A 20,171-nucleotide genomic window follows, 5' to 3' on the forward strand; every position below is an offset into this window, starting at 1 on the left:
TTCAAATGGCGCTTCCAAAAGTAAGGGTGACATTCATGCCACATTGTCACAGACTAGAAGATCCTGTTTCTGTGTTGGCCCCCATGCCCCGGGGTACTGTGCATGGTCGCCAGAACATATCGATAATAATAATAATAATAAACCCTACAATGCCATGTCATTGACACTCTGGTGTAATTTATTAACTAAAGTAGCAGAGGAACCAGGCCGGCCCCACCACCCTAGAGAAGGCCAGAGAAGGCCTGGCAGTGCGGGTCTCCACGGTGGCCAGCGACACAATGCCCCAGAACACCTGACATTGAAATGTAAACAGCGTCCCCCACATGGCGACGGGGCCCGCCCACGACTAACGGGAGGCCTGGGCACCTGCCACACGTGGTCACCTCCAGCCACTGCCCAGGGTGCCTCTGACGCCCTCTTTCCTCCTAGTCTGACCTACACCGCACAGCAAAACGCAGGCTAGGTCAGCACAGAGCTGGCCGCTGTGCTTCAGACGGCCAAACGGCCCGGACCCAGGGCGTACCTGCAGAAAGCCAGTGGGCACCCTGGGAAACCGCAGCCGACAAACTCTACCAGCGACCTGGGCAGCTCGTCTTCTCGCCCGGGGCCGGGCACCGCTGTCCCACAAGGCCAGCAGGTGCCCTCCGCGCTGTCCTGTGCGCCTGCCCAGAGGGGCTCGGAGTGCTGCGTCCGCCAGGCTGCTGCTAGCCCAAGCCTCTGCGGGTCCTTGGGTGCAGCTCGTCCTCCCACTCCCGCCCCACTGCACGACGGCACACACACGGACGACGCCCCCCTCCACCTCCGGCCAGCCCCGCGCCTGGGGGAAGGGGCTCCGGGCCCCACGCGCGGCAGCCCCAGCTGGTGCTCCTGCGGCTCCCAGGCCCGGATGCCCACGCGCAGAGGCAGAAGAGGCTTGGTCCAGGGCCCCAGTCCCGCCCAGAACGTGCAGGACACAGGCGGACGCGTGCTTGCGCGCGCAGCTTCACGTGGCGCGGGGTCTCCGAAGCGGCCACGACCCTCCTGCCTGGGCGACCGCCACCACGGGGCACACTCCCACGCAGGCCAGCCTTCCAGGTGAGCGGGGTCGGCTTCAGCAGCACACGGGGCCCGGGGCTTCCAGCGTGGCCCTGGGCTCCGGCTCTCGGCACGCGCCCCGGGCCGCCCTGGTGGCGTTGGCCCGGACAGAGATGTGGTCCCAGCCTCCCTGGGTGGGGTGGACATGAGGAGAGTCAGGTCATGGGGGCCGGGTGGTGCTGTGGCTTGGGCACCCTCCCTCCCTGGGCTGCCACCCGTGCTGCCCGCTTACCCCGATGCCGTAGTCCCAGCCCTGGCCCTTGGGCGCGTGGGGCTGGACGCCCGTGCGGTGGCACACGGTCCCGCGGCTCAGGCTGTGGCTGCCCTGAACCTTGTCTGCGATGACCCAGACCTGGAACATGGACCGGCTGAAGCCGGGGCACTGCAGCGGGTGGGAACTGGGCGGGCAGTGGGGAGCTCAGAGGAGGAGCCCCTAGCACCCCGGGACTGAAACCTCCCGCGCCAGACCTGGTCCAGGGGTCCCACGGACACTCTGCGCACGTTGTTGGAGACGTGCTCCCAGCTGGAGCCCTGCGGGTAGCTGGGCGTAATCCCCACACGGTACCACAGGTTCCCTGGGGAGAGAAGTGGGGTCAGAGTGGAGGCTAGGGAGCCGGCGGGCTCGGGGAGGCAGGGGGAGGCCTGGCCTGAGGCACACCTGCTTTCCCATGCTCCTGGCTTCTCCACCCTCCCCACCGCTTCTCCACCCCCTGGGTTTCTCCACACTCCCTGAGGCTCTCCATCCCCTGGGCTTCTTCACAACCCCCTTCTCCACCCGTGGGCTCCTCCACCCCTCTAGGCTTCTCCACTACCCCTGGGATCCTCAACACCCCCAGGCTTCTCCACACACAACCCCTCTTTTATCTTCCCCCCACCCGGGGCTTCTCCATCCTCTTGGCTTCTCCACATCCCCCCACCCCACACCAGGCTCTCCACACCTTGGCTTCTCCACACCCCCCCAGGCTTCTCCACACCCCTGGCCCTCTCTGGCCTGCAGCCACTTCAGCCCTTTCCTGGTCCTGGGCTTTCCAGGGCCTCATAATCACTCCATTGTGCTGGGCAGGCTGCACCCCCGTCCTGCTCCAAGGCACAGACTGAGCACAAAGCTGACTTGACACAAAGCAGAGGACTGGGTTGGGAAGAGTTTCCTTGACGCAGGTCTGGATGCTGCCGTCTGCCCACGCATCACTGCCCCTGTGGCAGCAGGGCTGCAGGGGGGCCGTCCAGGACCCTGCCCAGGGCAACACAGGCGTCTGGCTAACTTGGCGAAGAGATGCCACCGGGGCCTGGGGCAGTGCTGCTCCACGCCCAGCTCCTGAGGGCCAGGCCTGGCCACAGCTCCCAGGTCCTGCCTCCATCGGTACTGACATGGGCTGGGCTTGCTGGTGCTCCACGGCCAGGCCGGGGCAAGCACGGACGGGCTCACACGCTTTGGGGGCCCCAGCTCGTGTGACTTGCCCTCCGACCCCTTGGAGAGCCCAGAGGCACCCTGCCCTCTACCCATGGGGAAGCAGCACGGAGCCAACTTGCCATTCTCATCCAGGGCATACACCGACGTCTGCCCCACGGACACCTGTGCCAGCCTCTGCTTCGAGGGGGGCGGGATGTGGTACCAGCAGTCACCTGCCGTGGAGAAGTGATTAAGTGAGGTTTCCCACAGAAACAGGAGCACGTAGGGCCGGGGGGGATGCGGCCACACTGCTGCCGGCCTCTGCGGGCACCGCACTCACCTGCCGGCTTTGCGGGGGACACAGAGCCCCGGTAGAAGGCAGAACCGTCTCTGGCCACAGCCCACACCTGGTAGCAGGCCCCAATGGAGATGGAGGTGAAGGGCTGGTCGGTGCCCACATGCAGCCAGGAGGAGCCCTGTGCAGAGGCAAGGAGGAGGGTGCTGTGGGTGGCTGGGACAGTGGGGGCCTAGGACCTATGGGTGCGATGACCCTGCTGGGCGGTGGCAGGGGGCACAGGCTGCATGGACCCAGCCTTGCCTGCAGCCCTGAGGGCTGGGGATGGGTGGAGCTGGGGGAGGGGTTGCTCACCGCAGGGTTGAGCTCGGACACGCCGAGACGGCACAGCACGTCACCCTTGTCGCTGACTGCCCAGAGCGCGATGCTGTGGCTGCGCTGGGCGGCCGGTGGGCTCCCGGGGATGATGGACACGTCCCCCAGGGCGATGGGGGCCACCTCCAGCCAGGGTCCACTTGTCACCAGCTTGCACTTCCTGCTTAGGAAGAAGCACAGCCCTGAGGGTGACCCGGGGAGTCACCTGGAGGCGTGTGTGTGTGTGTGTGGTGTGTGTGTGTGGTGTGTGTGGTGTGTGTGTGGCGTGTGTGTGTGTGGTGTGTGTGTGGGGGGTGTGTGTGGGGTGTGTGTGGGGTGTGTGTGGTGTGTGTGTGTGGTGCGTGTGTGGTGTGTGTGGTGTGTGCGTGGTGTGTGCGTGGCGTGTGTGTGTGGTGTGTGTGTGTGGCGTGTGTGTGTGTGGTGTGTGTGGTGTGTGTGTGGTGTGTGTGGTGTGTGTGGTGTGTGTGTGTGTGTGTGGTGTGTGTGTGTGTGGTGTGTGTGTGTGTGTGGTGTGTGTGTGTGTAGTGTGTGGTGTGTGTGGTGTGTGTGGTGTGTGTGTGGTGTGTGTGTGTGTGGTGTGTGTGGTGTGTGTGTGTGTGGTGTGTGTATGTGTGTGTGTGTGTGTGTGGTGTGCGGTGTGTGTGGTGTGTGTGTGTGGTGTGTGTGCTGTGTGTGCTGTGTGTGGTGTGTGTGTGTGTGGTGTGTGTGGTGTGTGGTGTGTGTGTGTGGTATGTGTGTGTGTGTGGTGTGTGTGCTGTGTGTGTGTGTGGTGTGTGTGTGTGTGTGTGGTGTGAGTGTGTGTGTGTGTGGTGTGTGTGGTGTGTGTGGGGGGGGTGTGTGTGTGTGTGGTGTGTGTGTGTGTGGTGTGTGTATGTGTGTGTGTGTGGTGTGCGGTGTGTGTGGTGTGTGTGTGTGGTGTGTGTGGTGTGTGTGCTGTGTGTGGTGTGTGTGTGTGTGGTGTGTGTGGTGTGTGTGGTGTGTGTGGTGTGTGGTGTGTGTGGTGTGTGTGTGTGGTGTGTGTGTGTGTGTGCACACGCGCCAGGCCCTGCCCATGTGTGCAGAGGGCAGCCTCCTCCGCGTGCCCAGCCCCCCGCTGGGCCTTGGACCTGCTTCCCAAGGGGACCGAGCCAGTGACATTTCTCTTATTTGTTCTTGAAAACAAACCCTGCCGAATGCCCAGCGAGCGGGCAGGCGGGCAGCCTGCGGGCATTTCCTGGGCTGACATTTGCTCTGACCGCTCCCCACCCCCACCCCACCGCTCCCTTCCCCCGCCTTCCAGTGGAACTGGGGTCAGAGGCCAGCTCCCCTCCCCCACACCGTGAACCCCCTCCCCACGGCCGGCTCACCTGGCCCAGCACCTTCTCCTGACAAAGTCCTTCATTGTTTTATATCCGTGGTAGGAGCTGCAAGAGGAAGAGGAGGAGAGAATGTGCCTGACCGCCTGGGGAGGTTTGTGGGAACTGGCAGCTGGAGGTGAGACCAGCAGGGTGCGCAGCCTCGCCTCCCCCGGTGACCGGCCTGGGCTGGGGCCTCCGTGGGGGTCAGGGAGCAGTAAGGGGGCCTCGCTGGAGTCCTGTAGAACTGCTTACTTTGAGGGCTGGGGGTGTGGACAGAGAGGACCTGGATGCTGGTCCCGGGCCTGTATGTGACATCTCACAGGACGTGGCCGCGACACTGCTGCCCACGGCACCGGTCACCACCTGCCTAGCACCTGGCCCTGGGAGTTGGCGCCGCGCTTTCACCCTGGACAACCTCCCACACTTAGGGCAGGCACCAGCCGCCCCCCACAGGGTCCTGCCCCCGACCCTCCAGCCCTCCTGGCTTGGCAGGGGTGAAGGGCCAGGGCAGAGAGCGAGACTCACGCAGGGAAGTCGCTGGCATACTGCCACCCCTCTTGGTCAGTGCCACCTGGGACGCTGAAGTCCACGGACCAGTCCGAGACCTGGGGAGGAGGGGGCTGTGAGGGCCGAGGCCGGCAGAGGTGGGCCAGGGAGGACGGGGCTGGGGACTCACCCAGGTCCAGTGCGGGGACGGGGGCTTGGTGGTGGCCTTGGTGCATTCGTGCAGCCCAGTGGCATCACTCCACATGTAGCGGTCGGTGGGCAGACCCCTGGGCAGGAGAGTGGGCAGGGGTGATTGTGGAGGACTGGGAACAGGAGCCAGTGGTCTCCACGTGTGCTCGCTGCTCCCCCACCCCCCGTGTCCGCCAGCAGCTGCAACCCAGCCTGGCAGCCTCCTGTCATGGGTTCCCAGGATGTGGGCGTCCTGAGCCCCAGCCTGCAGGGTCCGTGGGACCCTCTCTGGAAGTGGAATGAGGTGGAACTGACCATGGTGGGCGCTGAGCCAATGGGTGGGCATCCTTGTCAAGGGGCAGATGTAGACACTGATGGTGTAGGACCCTGGGCTTGACAGCCACAGAGGCCCGAGACGGACCCCTGCCCAACCTGTGCCGCGCCCCGATGGTGTGCGGTGGTGGGGCAACAGCACACTGCTGTAGCCGGGAGTGGCGGGGGCCGGGTTAGGGCTGAGGTCCTAGAGCCCAGAGCTATAAGCCCAGGAATGCCACCTTGCCCAGTGCTTCCAGGCGTGGGGGAGATGCCGGCGTGGGCGGGTTTGGGATTATGCGAGTGGAGGTGGGGAGGGACCGGCCCCTGGGGAGATGCGGTGCGTGTGTTCATGCTCCCTTGGAGAGGAACCAGCCCTGTGCGAGACTGAGATAAACAGAGAGACACAAATATTTACACACTCAGAGACCCTGCCAGTGCTGCTTCTGACAGCCATAGCTCACCGTCAGTCGGGACCCGTGAGGCCGAGCGGGCCGGGCCTACGGGCAGGGGCACCCCGGAACACCCACTGCGCCCCACCCTTGGCTGGCGAGGCTTTTCAGTGTTTATGTTGTCAGTTTGGAAAAGGCAGGGGAGGAAATGAATTTCAGTGCTTCGCGTCAGGGTAACTTTCACCAAGTTCAAGGGAAGGGAGATGGAAGGGCGGGGTGTTTTGGAGTCCATGCCTGGAGGTTTCTTCTCCAAGTTCAAGAAGCAAAAAGTGCATATTATCAGAAAAGTATGCATGGCTGCCAAATCTGCTTGCACCAAAATGAAGTGAATGTTTAAGTTCTCTTTGTCCATGAGAGCCTAAAGGTGACCCTTGCATAGTCTTGTTTACAAAAAAAAAAAAAAAGAAAGAAAAAAGAAATGTAAGATGTTGAATGTGCCACTTATAACAGAAAATATGAAACACCTTCTAATACAAAGTATTTGGACCCTATGCAGAACACTGCAACATACTGTTAACACACTATCTCCCTGAAAGCTCCCCCCGGGGAGAAGGCAGCTAGATGGCGTGGTTCCTGCCACAGTCCCCAGGGAGCCACCTGCAGGCCGAGGCCACCCCCCAGCAAGGGCCGTGGCGCGTGTGCCGGACTGTGGCTAGAGCGCAACTACAAGTAGTTTCGAGAACAGAAAGACCTGGCTGAGAAGCTGGGGGAAATTCCTGGAAATCCCTGAAATTCCTGCATGGGGACAGGGACCATGCAGGCCGTAATGGCTCAGGGATGGCCTGGCAGGGACAGGAGGTCAGTGGCAGGAGCCAGCCTGGGCAGGGACATCTGATAGCACACAGAGGTGGCAGCGTGCAGCCTGGCCTGACTGTGCGGAGTCGCCGAGAAGCCCAGCAGCAAAAGCTGACACCTTGGCAAGGCCGCAGGTGCTGGCTTCCAGACGCCTCCCAAGGGGACAGATGCCAGGGGGTTGTCCAGAAGGGACAGGGACAGTGAGAAGCTTATCCAGGGCAGAGTTCCAGGCAAGATGAGTGACCCAGTATGACCCTGGGAGGAGGGCCCCGCTGTGGTCTGGGAGGCCCTGCCTAGCACGGCCCTTCAGGAGCCTCCTGGCAGTGGACATGTAGAACTGGTGTCCAAGCGACAGACAGTAGTGATGGCTGGGGACAGAGGTGTAGCCCTGGGTCCCGCCGACCTCATGTTCTCACAGATGGAACGGTGGGAGGTGACAAAGGCACATCCAGATACAAGCCCTTGCAACTCGGTGCTGTGCACCCAGCGCTCTGGTATCAGGCAACCACGTGAACAGGCGCAAGGCAGCCCACGGGCCGGAACCTGCGCACCATGGGCCCCGTGGGTGGTCTGCCTGGCCTGAAGGGGCGGGAAGATGAAAAGACAGCTGATGACTTTCTGTGATGTGTGAGAAGCCACGTGGAGCTTCCACGTGGAGTCTCCGCTGGCCACAGCCTGGCTATGACACGCCTGTTGAAACCCCAGACCCTGAAGCTGAAGGTGGCCAGAGCGGGGTGGCGGTGGGGCCCTCTGGGAGTGATGATCCTGGGCTGGCTCCCGGGACTGGATCCCATGGCTTCAAGGGCACGCTCATAGTGCTGCTGCCACCTGAGGCAAGCTGGGTGGCGGCTGCCACACCATGGACTTGAACCTCCAAAAAGAGCCCTTTTCTGTATGTAAAACTGGCTGGCTCCTGGCAGCAAGGAGATCCTCTCTCCCCAGGCCCAAGGTGGGTACTGCCTGCCCCTTCCCATGGCAGTTGCAATCCTGCAATCCTGCACCATCAGGGAGGCCTATACAGGGCCTTGCGTGGTGGAAAGGCAGGCTGGGTGTTGTGGCGTCACGGTTAACAGCCCCTGTGTCCCACATCTGGGGGTCTGGGTTTGGGTTCAGGTCCAGGTTCTGGTTCCCAATTCCAGTTTCCTGCAGCAGTGATGGCCCAAGCACTTGGCTTGCTGCCACCTGGAACAACCCGGATGGAGCTCAGAGCTCCTGGTGCCAAACCTGCCCAGCCCTGGCCACTCAGGGCGTTCGGGAGTGAACCAGGGGTTGGAAGCTTGCTTGCTAGCTGACAGTCAAATCATGACGGCCCACCCCTCGGGGTGGAAAAGCAAGCCAATGAAGGGGATGAGCTCGCTGCCTCCACTGTAGCAGGAGGGGCAGGAGGGCCAGAGGGGCAGAGGGGCAGGAGGGGCAGAGGGGCAGGAGGGGCAGAGGGGCAGAGGGGCAGAGGGGCAGAGGGGCAGGAGGGGCAGGAGGGGCAGAGGGGCAGAGGGGCTCAGAGGGGGCAGGGGGGCAGAGGGGCAGAGGGGCAGAGGGGCAGAGGGGCAGGAGGGGCTCAAAGGGGCAGGAGGGGCAGAGGGGCAGGAGGGGCAGAGGGGCAGAGGGGCTCAGAGGGGCTCAGAGGGGCTCAGAGGGGCAGAGGGGCAGGAGGGGCAGAGGGGCAGGAGGGGCAGGAGGGGCAGAGGGGCAGAGGCTCAGAGGGGCAGGAGGGGCAGAGGGGCAGGAGGGGCGGAGGGGCAGGAGGGGCAGAGGGGCAGGAGGGGCAGAGGGGCAGAGGCTCAGAGGGGCAGGAGGGGCAGGAGGGGCGGAGGGGCAGGAGGGGCGGAGGGGCAGAGGCTCAGAGGGGCAGAGGGGCGGAGGGGCAGAGGGGCAGGAGGGGCAGAGGGGCAGAGGGGCAGGAGGGGCAGAGGCTCAGAGGGGCAGAGGCTCAGAGGGGCAGAGGGGCAGAGGCTCAGAGGGGCAGAGGGGCAGGAGGGGCGGAGGGGCAGGAGGGGCGGAGGGGCAGGAGGGGCAGAGGGGCAGGAGGGGCAGAGGAGCGGGAGGGGCAGAGGGGCAGAGGGGCAGAGGGGCAGAGGGGCAGAGGGGCAGAGGAGCGGGAGGGGCAGAGGCTCAGAGGGGCAGAGGGGCAGGAGGGGCAGAGGGGCAGAGGGGCGGGAGGGGCAGAGGCTCAGAGGGACAGAGGGACAGAGGGGCAGAGGGGCAGAGGGGCAGGAGGGGCAGAGGGGCAGAGGGGCAGGAGGGGCAGAGGGGCAGAGGGGCGGGAGGCTTGGCTGTATTGCACTCCTGACCTCACCGCAGTCGCCCTGGTGTGTGACTTGTGCTAGGAGCCAGTGGTTGTGCGCTGCGTGAGCGCCACCTCTTAGTGAGCGGAACGGTCCAGTACCGCCCTCCGGCCCACATGGCCACCTGCTGTGGTCCGGGCTGTGCTCCCTCACCTGCTGGTGTAGCCCGTGACGGGGTTCCAGCGCTGGTTCTCATAGATGCAAACGCTCTTCACGTCAGACTGTGTGTAGATGTTACTGGTGCTGCTGGCCAGGCCTGGGCGGGGGGCAGAGCGGTGAGGAGGCCCCTGGGCCTGCGTGTGCTTGGGGGTGGGCCAGGCGCCCCTGTGTGGCCCCGAGGGCGGCCAGCGGGGCCTGGCTGGCTTGGGCTTCCCTCCTCTGGCCGTGAATCGTCCGGGGTACAGTGCTGCCCCATGCCGCCACTGGCCGTGCCCCGCTAACAGTGTAGCCTCAGACGACTTGGGGGGCCCAGCACCTCTTGTGTTGTGAGGTGGAGGTCAGGCGAGGGGATGCCCGGGCCCTACCTTGGAAGCAGCCGCCACCGTAGCCACCCGTGTACACCCAGGCTGTGTGGTCGTAGCCGATGCCCCACACGACACCCTGGCTGTTGGCCTCCACCAGCCGCAGGTGGCCACCCATCTGCCGCCAGAACCTGTGCAGGGCGAGAGGGGATTGCTGTCCGGCCTCGGTCCCTCCCAGCGCCGTGGCATTGGACACATCGCTGGGACCCTGGTGTGGTACTCCCTCTGGCGTGGACGGAGGCAGGACAGGGCCAGGAGTTGCTGGGTGCCGGCACTCTGCACCCTGGCCAGCCAGTGACAGAGCACCAGGATCTTGCGTCATGGCTGATTCATCCCCTGCACGGGCAGCAGGCACAGGGTGGAAGCCTGGCTGGCCTGCTGGGGCACGGGCTCGCCCTGACACCAGGGGGTGTCAGACACACCCGTGGCCTCCCAACAGCCTCAGCCCTGGTGTCCCCTGTCCAGCTTCCCCCTGGGGACTCACACCACTTCCTTGTATGACCCCAGTCCTTCTGTGGCTTTAAGTGCCCCTAACCACCCACCACGGTGGTTCCATCTTCCTCAACTCGGCCTGTTCCTGCCCTCCTGGTCACCATGACCTGTACCCAGCAGGTCCCAAGGCCTGGGCTCCCCCTCAGCACCCTGTCTGCTCTCTGCCTCCAGGACTCCTCGGGGCAGCGGCTCTGCCAGGAGCCCCGTGCTGGCCCCGGGCTTCAGGAAGGAGTGTTGCCCGCCCCAAGCCCAGCCTCCTGCAGACCTGGGAAGGAGTTAGTTGGTCAGCGAGCAGCCAGGTCCTGGGCAAGCTCTGGGTACTCCTGGGGCCAGGTGGGAGGTCAGGTCCCTGCCCAGGCCCTGCCCGGCACACCCGCACTCACATCTGGTCGCAGGGCAGAGGGCGCTCGGCAGCCTCCAGGTCTGGGCTGGGCTCACTCACGAAGATGTCCCCTTTGCAGGTGACAGACCAGATGGCCTGCGGGGACGGGCGGCCGTGGACCTTGCGGCTCTCGCAGCAGGACAAGCTGAGCAGGGCGAGCTGGTGGCCGTGGGCACAGGGTGGGCCAGTTACTGCTGGGTGAGCCAAGGCCAGGTGGTCCCTGGACCCCCACCCTGGGCGCCTGCTCACCCAGTCGTTCATGTCCTGCTCGGTGGCGGCTGCCAGGCGCACGGGCCACCTCTGCCGTGTCCTCTCGGGGGTGTACAGGGCGAAGGAGTGCTTGGCCTCGTTGAGTACTGGCACCAGCACTGTCACCTCATTGAGGAACACGTGCAGGTACTGTGCAGGGTGTGGGTGTGTGTGTGAGGGTGGGATTGGCACCCAGCGCCCGGGCCACTGTGAGCCCCCTCCCTGGGGGACCAGCGAGGCCAGTGCTGCCTGCCTGGTCCCTGCCATCTGCCCGAGCCCGACATCCTTCAGAGAAGCCAGCTCTGAGAGTGGCCGCTGGGCAGAGGCCATGGCTCGAGGCCAGGCTCCCATGTGCCCAGCACTGGTGGGGACCGAGAGACAGAGATGCTGGTACTGGGCTGGCCCTGCTTCCGCTGCCCTCCCCCTGGGCAGTGCCTTCCCCGTCATGCTGGCACCTTCTTCTCCTCGTGCATCATGTAGTAGATGAAGAGGATGCTGTCCCGGGCCCCGTCGTGCCCCGTGAACTGCTCCAGTGCCACACGCACGTCCACCCACTTGTGGGGCTTCCAGTCGCACCACCATTGCAGCGTGCCCGTCTTCACCCACACCGACTGTGGCACATGGGTGCCCACTGTGCTCAGACCCCAGCCCCGGTACGCCCCACCTCCCACAACTGGGAGGCCCCCCCCATCTGGGGGTCTGTTAAGCATCTCCCACCTCCTCCCAGACAGCTGCAGGGGTGCGGAGGAAGAGACATGGGGGGCTTCTGGGAGTCTGCCTAGTGGTCCCCGGGACCTTGCCGGCACCCAGGCCTCTTTGGAGACTCCCCCTGCCAACACACTGGTGTCACACCTTCTATAGGAAGGCATTAAGATGTAGTTCCGTGCGGTGGGTGGGCAATGGGCATTTTCCCCCATCCTCTGTGCACTGCAGCCCAGACACAGGGACCCCCACGGCCCCACGAGGGCACACACCTGCTCCACGGCCTGTTCATAGTGCCGGAAGTTCTCCAGCTCCCGCTTGGTCCTCTCGGTGAGCTGCTGGAAGATCTGCTTCCTCCAGGCGGCCGTCTGTGCCGACGTGATGGACAGGGACAGTGTCTGCACCGAGGGTGACAGGCCTGCGGGCAGCCAAAGCCTCAGGGCCGGGACTCGCTGGCTGGCTTCTCCCTCCCTGCCCACACGCCCTAAGTCAGCCCTGTTTCCTGGGTCTCTGCCCACCCCTGGCTTTGGGCCCTGGGCCTCACCCTTCTCTACAGTGTCCCGAGCCCAAGGCCTCTTACCCGACTGTGCAGAGAACCACTTGAGCACGGAGCCCGCCTCCACTGTGCAGCCACCCCCGGACACCCAGGCCCACAGTGGGTGGTCGGCCGCACCGCCAGGCTCCTCCAGGCCGCCCAGCAGCCCTAGGGACGAGAGGCCACCGGCCTGTGGGAGGCCGGCAGCCGGGCCGCTGGGCCCCGCGGGGGACTCCTTCAGGTCGATGTTGGTCCAGGGCAGCTCCGCCGGGCCAGGCTGCCTGTCCGGCCCGTCCTCCCCGCTGCCTGGGGCCTGGAGGGCATCGTGCACAGCACCGTCTGCCATCCCACCGGGCCCCGAGCCCGTGCCCGTGCTGCCCCTGCCGCCACTGGAGGTGTCCCAGGGTTCCACGGGGAGAGGGTGCTCGGGCCTGGGCCTGTCGATCTCTGAGGAGGCATCGCTGTCACTGGGTGCAGACTCGCCGCTGCCACCCCTCACCTCGTCGCCGAAGAAGCAGCCGGCACTGGGGACGGAACAAGGTGGCTGTCACGCCCCTGGTGTGGGGGGAGCTGGACGGGCACTGGAACTACCGTGTCACCACGTACGGTGGCCTGGGTGGACGCCTGGCTTGGGCTCTTCGGGGTGTGGATGTGGAGCTGGCCCTCCTGAGGCCTGGAGGCTGCGCAGCTGCCACACCTGTTCACGGTGGCCGTGGTTGAGGCCCTGGCCTCAGGAGCCTTGCAGGTGTTTTGTAAGTTCCAGCCACCCTGGGCTGTGTGGGGGTCGTAGTAACTGACCACGTGGGGCCACGTTGTGCAGTGCTAAACCGAATTTTCAGACTCGGTCCTGGACCCTCAGCGCACCCGTGGATTGAGAGGCTCCTCTCCACTCCGGGTGGTCTGGTGTCTCCTGAGAGGGTCAGCCCTTGGTTGACCCCACGCTGCCCTTTCTGGCTTGCGTCCGTGGTGCTGCTGGTAGGTCATGGGCAAGTCCCTGGTACCAGCAGCTGCGGGAGTCCAGCCCTGAGCTGCTAGCTGGGGTCGGGAACCCGGAGCTCAGGTGGGTGAGTGCCCGCCTGGCGGAACCAACAGTCACCACTCGTGGGCAGCAGAGATGGCCTCTGGGGGGCCTCCCAAGCCTGGTCCCCAGGCTACCACAGCAGCTCCACCTGGGACCCTGTGAGAGATGCCAGATCTCGGCGGGAAACAGGTGGGGCCTTGCTCCTTGAGACACCTACTATGTGCGAGTGCCTGCTGCCGGGCCTGCCTCCCTTCAGATGGGAGAGGCCTAGGGGTGAGCAAATCCCCCCATGGCAGCCTTCTCCCTTGACCTTGAGGCTTCAGAACCAAATGGCCAGCTCCCCTCAGCAGGGAACCCTGTCCTGGCCCTGCAGCCCCTCCCATGCTGACAGCTCTGGGTAGTCATGGTCACGTAGGAGCTGAGGGACCCGTGGGCTCTCGCACACAGGTGGCACTGGGGTGGGAGGAGGCCTGTTTCCCCTGCCGTGGACAGGCCCAGCGCCCCGAGCCTGCTCTGCTGGCCCCCCCTCACCTGAGCAGGCTGGATGAGCTGCCCGAGTAGGACCGGTCACACTCGCGGCTGGCAACAATGGCCTTCCATGTCTTGCCACTGAGCTCGCTGGGGGTGACGCCCTGGCGGAAGTGCATGGCCCGGTCCTCACAGCTGATGCCCCAGACCTGTGGCAGAGGGGGACCTTCTGTTGGGAGGGGACTAGAGTTCAGGTCGGAACCAGGGGTCCAGCCCCAGCTCCCCAGTCCCTCGCTGGGTGGCCTGGCAGACGCTGAGCTGGGCAGTGAGGGCTGCCCTTGTCTCAGTGCTCCTTGGGGCCTGCCTGGCACCAGGCGGGCAGAGGGGGGTGAGTCGTGCTGGCAGCCACGAGGCAGCTTGAGCCCCAGAAGTGCACAGGCGCACCTGGTCATTGAGCCCCACGTTGACCATGGTCATCTCGCCGACCATCTCGATCCAGCTGGTACCGCACGGGTTGTGGGAGTTGACACCTCTTCGGAACCAGACCTGGGGCAGGGGACACCGAGAGAGGGGCGGTGCTATGGTTTGTTTTTAGGGATCTGGGAAGAATGAACGAGGGCCCATGGCCCACGCCTCGTCTCCCCCTGAGCTCTGAGGTGGAGATCCCCAGAGTGGCCGATGGGTGGGAAGGGTCCGTGTTTCCAGGGGGGACCTGCGTGTGCCCCTGGACGTGACTTTGATAATGTACTGGGGGAGCCTGAGGTCCTATGGAGGAGCCTCCAGTGGCTGGATGAGGATATGTGGGTTCAGGGTGCATACAAGGAGGTGGGTGTGGGGTGAGGGGAGGTGTTGCAGCTGCACAGCTGGGCGTCCTGGACGCTGCCCACAACCCCAGCAGCAAAGTGCACGGCTGCCTGGGGGTTGGGGGTGAGGGCAGGAAGCCGCCCTTGGGTGTTCCTCTCCTCCCTGGGTCTTACCTTCTGGTCCTTGGTGACTGCCCAGACCACGCTGACGCCCACAGAGACATGCAGGATCCCGCTGTCAGGCCCGGGGGGCTCGATGGTGGTCCAGGAACTCCCTAGGAGCCCCCAGAGAAGCCCCCCGGCAGCCTCTGTTAGCAGCCCCCGCCCCCAGCGCTGGAGCGCACATGCCCCCTCCCTGGGCTGGTACTGGATGGGGGTGGTGGGAGGCCCACCTTTGGGGTTGTTCCTACTGATGCCTTCTCGGACCAGGGCTGGCCCCTCCCACAGGGTGGCCCACAGGAGGTCATGGGGCCCACAGCTGATCTGGGCCACCTCCCCCGGCGTGTCCACCAGGGTCCATTCGGAGCCCTCAGGGTTGGCATGGTTGACGTCCTCTCTGTACCACACCTGGGAGGTGAGAGCAAGGCGTGGCATTAGTGTGTTCAGCTGGGGCATAGGTGAGCCTGGGGTCTCTGGGTCAGTGTACCCCATAACACCATCCAGGGCCTCCTCCTCAGCCTCCTGTGCTGCTGGTTAGCCCACTCCCCCCAAACCCCCAATGAAAGATAATGCAAACCCTGCAGCTAGGCGGTCCTGGGATGGATCTACCCCATTCACGAGACCCCCAAACAGCTCTCCAATCACAGGCTCTGGGCTGCTCCCAGCCAGTGTGGGCCTCTGGCGCCCTCTAGTGGCCATGTGCCCTCAGGTTGTGGTCTCCAGGGGAAGCCCCAGGCTTCCCCGCTTTGCTCCTTAGCCTGGACAGTTCAGATTGAGGGCGCCCCCCTCCCGCCCCCCGACCACCACTACCCTGTTGGTGAAGCTGTGTGGCTCATCCAACTGGAGGAGGCTGCCTGGTCACCAGTCCTCTGGTTGGAGGGGACCAGAGCTGGGAAGGCACTCCCCTGCCCACAGGTGGTATGGGGTTGTGGGTCAAGAACTGCCCTGCAGCACCCGGTGCTCAGGCTCCCTGGGGGGGTGCCTCCCTCTGTCCCTGCCTGCTCCTGCCCCTCCTCCCTTGGATACAGCTCAGAGGAAGCAGTGGCAGTTAACCAGTGCAAGGGCTTCACCACAGTCTGCCCTAAGCAGCACACGGGCGGCCGCAGGCGCGTGGTCAGACACGGAGCAGTCGCTGCACGCATAGGTCTGTCAGCATGAAGTCCACCTGTGCTGCCTTTAGCCCTCTGTTCACACGCACCCCCAGGAAAGGGTCCCCTCTTTCTACACACTCACACAGTGAACACCGGTTTCAGCCCCACTCACCCTTCCACGCACACAGCATCCCATCCAACACCCACCCATATATCAACCCATCCACTCTGCCCTTATATCACCCCAGCCACCACCAACTCCTCCACCCACACATCCATCCATTCACCTGGCACCCCACCCACCACCAACCATCCATGTCTCTGCCTGCCCAGCCACAGGGGATTGGTAGGGAGCCCAGGACGGGTACCTGCTGGCATCCCGGGGGCTGGAAAGAGGACAGGCAGGTCCAGGTGCAGGTCCTGGGGATCCGAGCCATGAACCCCAGGACCACTGGACAGGAGCCAAAGGAGGGGGACTGTGTGAAGTCCAGGCGATGAGCGGCAGCCTGGCTCCTCCTGTCCCTGCCTGCTGCTGCCTGTGTCTGCCCTTACCTTCCCCTGCAAGGACACAGCCCACACGGACAGGCGGCCCACGGGCTCCTCGGTAATCTCCCACCCGCCCACAGAGAGATCGTTGAAGGGGTCAGGCAGTTGCTTGGGGTCGTCCTTTGAGGGGATCTGAAACAAGGGGACAGACAGGGGCGGCACTTAGTCTGATGGGCACCTGGCCCGCGCCTAACTTTCTGGGGCAGCATGGGCTCTGGGCCACCGTCCCCGAGTGGCGGTTGCAGGTGGGGCAGGGGACAGGCCGTGGCTGCTGGGAGACCCTCCAGCACCCGTGTCCTCCCACCAGGACCGCACAGCTGCCCCCACTGCGAGTCACACTTGGCCACAGCGACCTTGGCCCAGGCATCCCGGGACTTGTACCGCCGGTATCGGATCCACTTGCGACGCCGCACGCATGAATTCCATTTCTTGTCTCTCGTGTAAGTGGCGGGGAAGTCGATGGCATAGGTCCACCCCTGGAATGTCAAGATAGGGGCTTCGTAAGGGCCCTTGGACGGGGACGGACCTGAGGGGCTGGGGAAGGTGGGGCAGAAGAGAAGGCTGAGGCTGGGGAGCAGGGTGCTGGGTGACGGCGCAGCCCACCCCAGCCAGCACAGGTCAGACGCGGGAGTGGGGGGCGGGTGCCGGGGAAGGCAGCACAGTGGGGGGCATGGTGGGTCCCACGTTCACCTACCCCCTTTTCGGTGGGTTCCCCGCCAAAATTCTCGTCCACGTACCAGTCTGACTCCCACTCCCAGTGCGGGGAGGGCAGCGCCACCCCGTCCAGCGGCCGGGGCTGCAGCCCACTCACGTCACTCCACGGCCAGCGGTCACTGGGCAGGAGCTTCTCGCAGAAACCGCCCATGGGGTTCCAGCGCTGGGGGGAGAGGGGCGGCCTTAGGGGGCAGGCATTGGGGACGCCCCATCTCGCTGCATCACAAGCCACGGGGACCTGGCAGGGCCCCCAAGGGTGCATCCTCCATCCTCGGTTACCGGAAACTGCCTGGAGCCCCCTCCCTTGTGTGGCCAAGGCCAGACACATTTTCTTGGGGGACTCCATCCAGAGACTCCCTGGCTGTGCAGGAAGCGAGGGTGGGAATGGGCAGGGAGGCTGGGGTCCCAGGGTGGCAGCCGGAGCACGCGTGCACACATGTGGCCACCTGGTTCTCGTAGGCCTCCTCGCGGCGGCGGATGGGGACGTCGCTGGCGCACACAAACACATAGACCTGGTTGTCGCAAGCGATCCCCCAGCAGCACTGTGAGGTGGCGCTGACCCGCTTGAATTCCAGCTGCACGTCCCTGCATGGCTCCCAGTACTGGCCGGCCGTGGACAGCGTGTGCACCCTGCCGAACAGGTCTACCGCCCACAGCAGCGAGGCGGGCATGGTGGCGGCGAGCTGCAGGTGGGAGTGCGAGGCTCAGCTGGCTGGCTCCCAGCCCTCCTGCAGGGGGCCTGGGCAGCCAGGGCTCACCGCCCAGGCCAGGGCCAGGCAGGCAGCCTGTCCGGAGGCTTGAGCTGAGCCATCTGGCTCCTCCATGCCCAGAGCCAGTGGGCGCTGCAGGCTTGGTGGTGGTTGTCAACAGCACCCAGGCAGAGCCCCAGATCTGGAAGTGGGAGTGCTTGCCGGGCCAGACTGCATGTCTGGGAACAGAGCGTGTCTCACCAGCAGGCAGCAAGAAGACACCGCGTGGGCTGAGGAGGGGGTGGCTAGGTCCGGGCAGATGGGAGGGGAGGCTGCAAGGCATCTGTGCCCCTCGAGCAACCCTGTGGGGGGAGCTCACAGCACCTGCGTGGGGGGGCATCTGAAGCCAGCACCTGTTGCCCAACACCTCCAGCTGCCCAGCTTTCCTGTCTGCTCAGGCCACGGGGTCCTTTTACCTTGCTGGTGACCAAGAGCGGCCACAGCTGCCCGGATCCCTGAGGCCGATGGCTGTGTACAAGCCACCCTTTTGAGCGGCACTGGGAGTCAACTCTCCCTGTCTTGATTTCCTGTCCTCTGAAACGCAGGCTCTGAGAGTGGGCAGTGCCCTGTGCAGGCTCTGAGAGTGGTCAGCGCCTGCAGGCTCTGAGAGCGGTCAGCGCCCGCAGGCTCTGAGAGTGGTCAGCACCCCGCAGGCTCTGAGAGTGGTCAGCGCCCGCAGGCTCTGAGAGCGGTCAGCGCCCCGCAGGCTCTGAGAAGTGGTCAGCGCCCGCAGGAACTCCGTGGCACCCCGGCTTTTGACCAGTTTCACTTGTTACCACAAACTGCCAATGAGCTCTCATTTTAAAAATATTTTTTATTTATATGTATATTTACATATATTTAAAGTTCTGTGTGTGTATACACACACACATATATATTTACTTGAAAGGCAGAGAGAGATTCCATCTGTTGGTTCAGTCCTCACATACCCACAATAGCCGTGGTGAAGCCAAGCTGGGGCCAGCAGCCCAGATGCGTGCGGGGTCTCCCCCGTGGGTGGCCACCCCAAGAACCTGAGTCATCACTGGCTGTCTCCCTGGGCGCATGCAAGCGGGAAGCTGGGGAGGAAGTGGAGCTGGGTGTGAATCCAGCGACTGATGTGTGGGCGTTACGACCAGGGGTCCAGGTGACAGCCCCAGCGCAAAAGAGAGCAAGCCGCTTCCAGCTGGCCATGCCCTGCACGCGGTGGGGGCTCACACAGCTCTTACAATCCTCACAGGGGCCTGTGGCGGACAAGTGCTGGCATCCCAGCTGCTCCATTCCCCACACAGCTCCCTGCTTGCAGCCTGGGAAAGCAGCGGAAGATGGCCCCCATGCGTGGGTCCCTGCACCTGCGTGGGAGACTCGGAAGAAGCTGCTCCAGACTTCGAGCTAGCCCAGCTGTGGCGGTTGTGGTCATTTGGGGAGTGAACCAACAGAAAGAAGATCTCTTCACTGTCTCTCTCTCTCCATCCCTCCCTCTCTTACTGCATCTCTGACTCTCAAGTAGAATAAATAAAAATCTGGACGAGAATCCCCAGCAGCTACCTCCAACAGAAGTGAAAGAAGTGAGGTCACAGTCAGGGAAAGAAATGTGAAGAAACAAACATCCAGAGTGTCTGGGGCAGGGGGTTCTCGGAGTGTTGTCCCCAAGGTGGCTGAATGTTTTAAAAGCATCATGAACTGCTGGCTGGGAAAGCAAGGTATCTTAAAGACTGCTCCCAACACAGTGTCTGAGCCAGCAGCTCAGGCAGACCCAGTCTGCAGGTCGGGCTCAGTGAACAGAAACTGCCTGATAATTAATACACTTTGCCTTTCCGGGAAAATGACTCAGCAGTAATACCCTCACAGCCCTGATGGAACTTTCTGGGTCTTCTTTGGAAGAACGCTGGGGGTTGCAGGCAGAGCATGGGGTGGAGCTTGGGTCGATAAGCTCCTGTCAAAACAGTACAGGCTCAGGGGCTGGCACAGTGGCTCAACTGGCTAATCCTCCGTCTCAAGCTCCAGGATCTCATATGGGTGGCAGTTCAGGTCCCAGCTGCTCCACTTCCTATCCAGCTCCCTGCTTGTGGCCTGGGAAAGCAGCAGAGGACTGCCCAAAGCCCTGGGACCCTGCACCCCCATGAAACTCCCGGAGGAAGCTCTTGGCTTCAGATAGCCTCAGCTGACCACGATCATGAGGCTAGCAGTCCCTCGGATGTGGCGGAAAGGGCCCGGGGGACCTCTACTGCGAGGGTGAAGGCAGGCCACTTGTGACTCCCCAAGCACCGCTACATCAGCCAGGTGGCCCGGCTCTGTGCTCATCTCACTGGGAGACCAGCTCACCCTCGCACCTTTTTTGCATCGGTTTATTCACAGACCACAAGGGTCCCCAGGGACAGAGGGCAAGCGTAATTCCAGAAGGGACCTCAAAAGCAGACGCTACCAGAGAGCAGAGGCTGTTGGCTGAGCGCAGAAACCACTGCAAAGTGGAGCGGAGCATGGGGGCAAAGGAGGAGAGCATGGGGCGTCATTGCAGGATCGGGTGCCACCCTCAGCCCTAGCAAACAGGAGATGCTGTAAGTCAGCCTGGCTTGAGACCCAGGGGTGCCAGGAAGTTGGTCAACAGACGGACCCCCGCCCCCGCACAGCCACTGCCCCAGCTATAGGTCCAGCGTCATGGCCCTGACCATCTGTCTGCGCTAATCCCACAGGCTGATCTGCCCGCGGGAGAGGGTTGGCCGGGCCCCTGGTTACTGGAGTGCATGAATCCTGGGACAGGTGTCATCTA

General features: G+C 63.9%; 1 protein-coding gene across 1 annotated transcript; it reads right to left on the bottom strand.

Moving 5' to 3' along the window:
• Positions 1-984: 984 nt before the first annotated feature.
• Positions 985-17,351, bottom strand: TECPR1 (tectonin beta-propeller repeat containing 1). The gene is made up of 24 exons (XM_040990017.1): positions 17,120-17,351; positions 16,654-16,836; positions 16,313-16,435; positions 15,966-16,091; positions 14,556-14,730; positions 14,338-14,438; positions 13,805-13,906; positions 13,424-13,569; positions 11,917-12,395; positions 11,609-11,754; positions 11,090-11,245; positions 10,635-10,784; positions 10,387-10,544; positions 9,515-9,642; positions 9,144-9,246; positions 5,148-5,244; positions 4,997-5,076; positions 4,481-4,537; positions 3,114-3,294; positions 2,805-2,940; positions 2,605-2,697; positions 1,543-1,649; positions 1,307-1,426; positions 985-1,204 (listed from the first exon to the last, which is right to left on the bottom strand). Exons 1-24 carry the CDS (start codon positions 17,342-17,344, stop codon positions 1,091-1,093), a joined length of 3,486 nt encoding a protein of 1,161 aa, XP_040845951.1. The 5' UTR covers positions 17,345-17,351; the 3' UTR covers positions 985-1,090.
• Between the last annotated feature and the right edge of the window lie 2,820 nt (positions 17,352-20,171).

The sequence above is a fragment of the Ochotona curzoniae genome, unplaced genomic scaffold (genome assembly GCF_017591425.1).
Source record: "Ochotona curzoniae isolate NIBS_2020 unplaced genomic scaffold, NIBS_Ocur_1.0 contig_54, whole genome shotgun sequence".
NCBI classification, from domain to species: Eukaryota; Metazoa; Chordata; class Mammalia; order Lagomorpha; family Ochotonidae; genus Ochotona; species Ochotona curzoniae.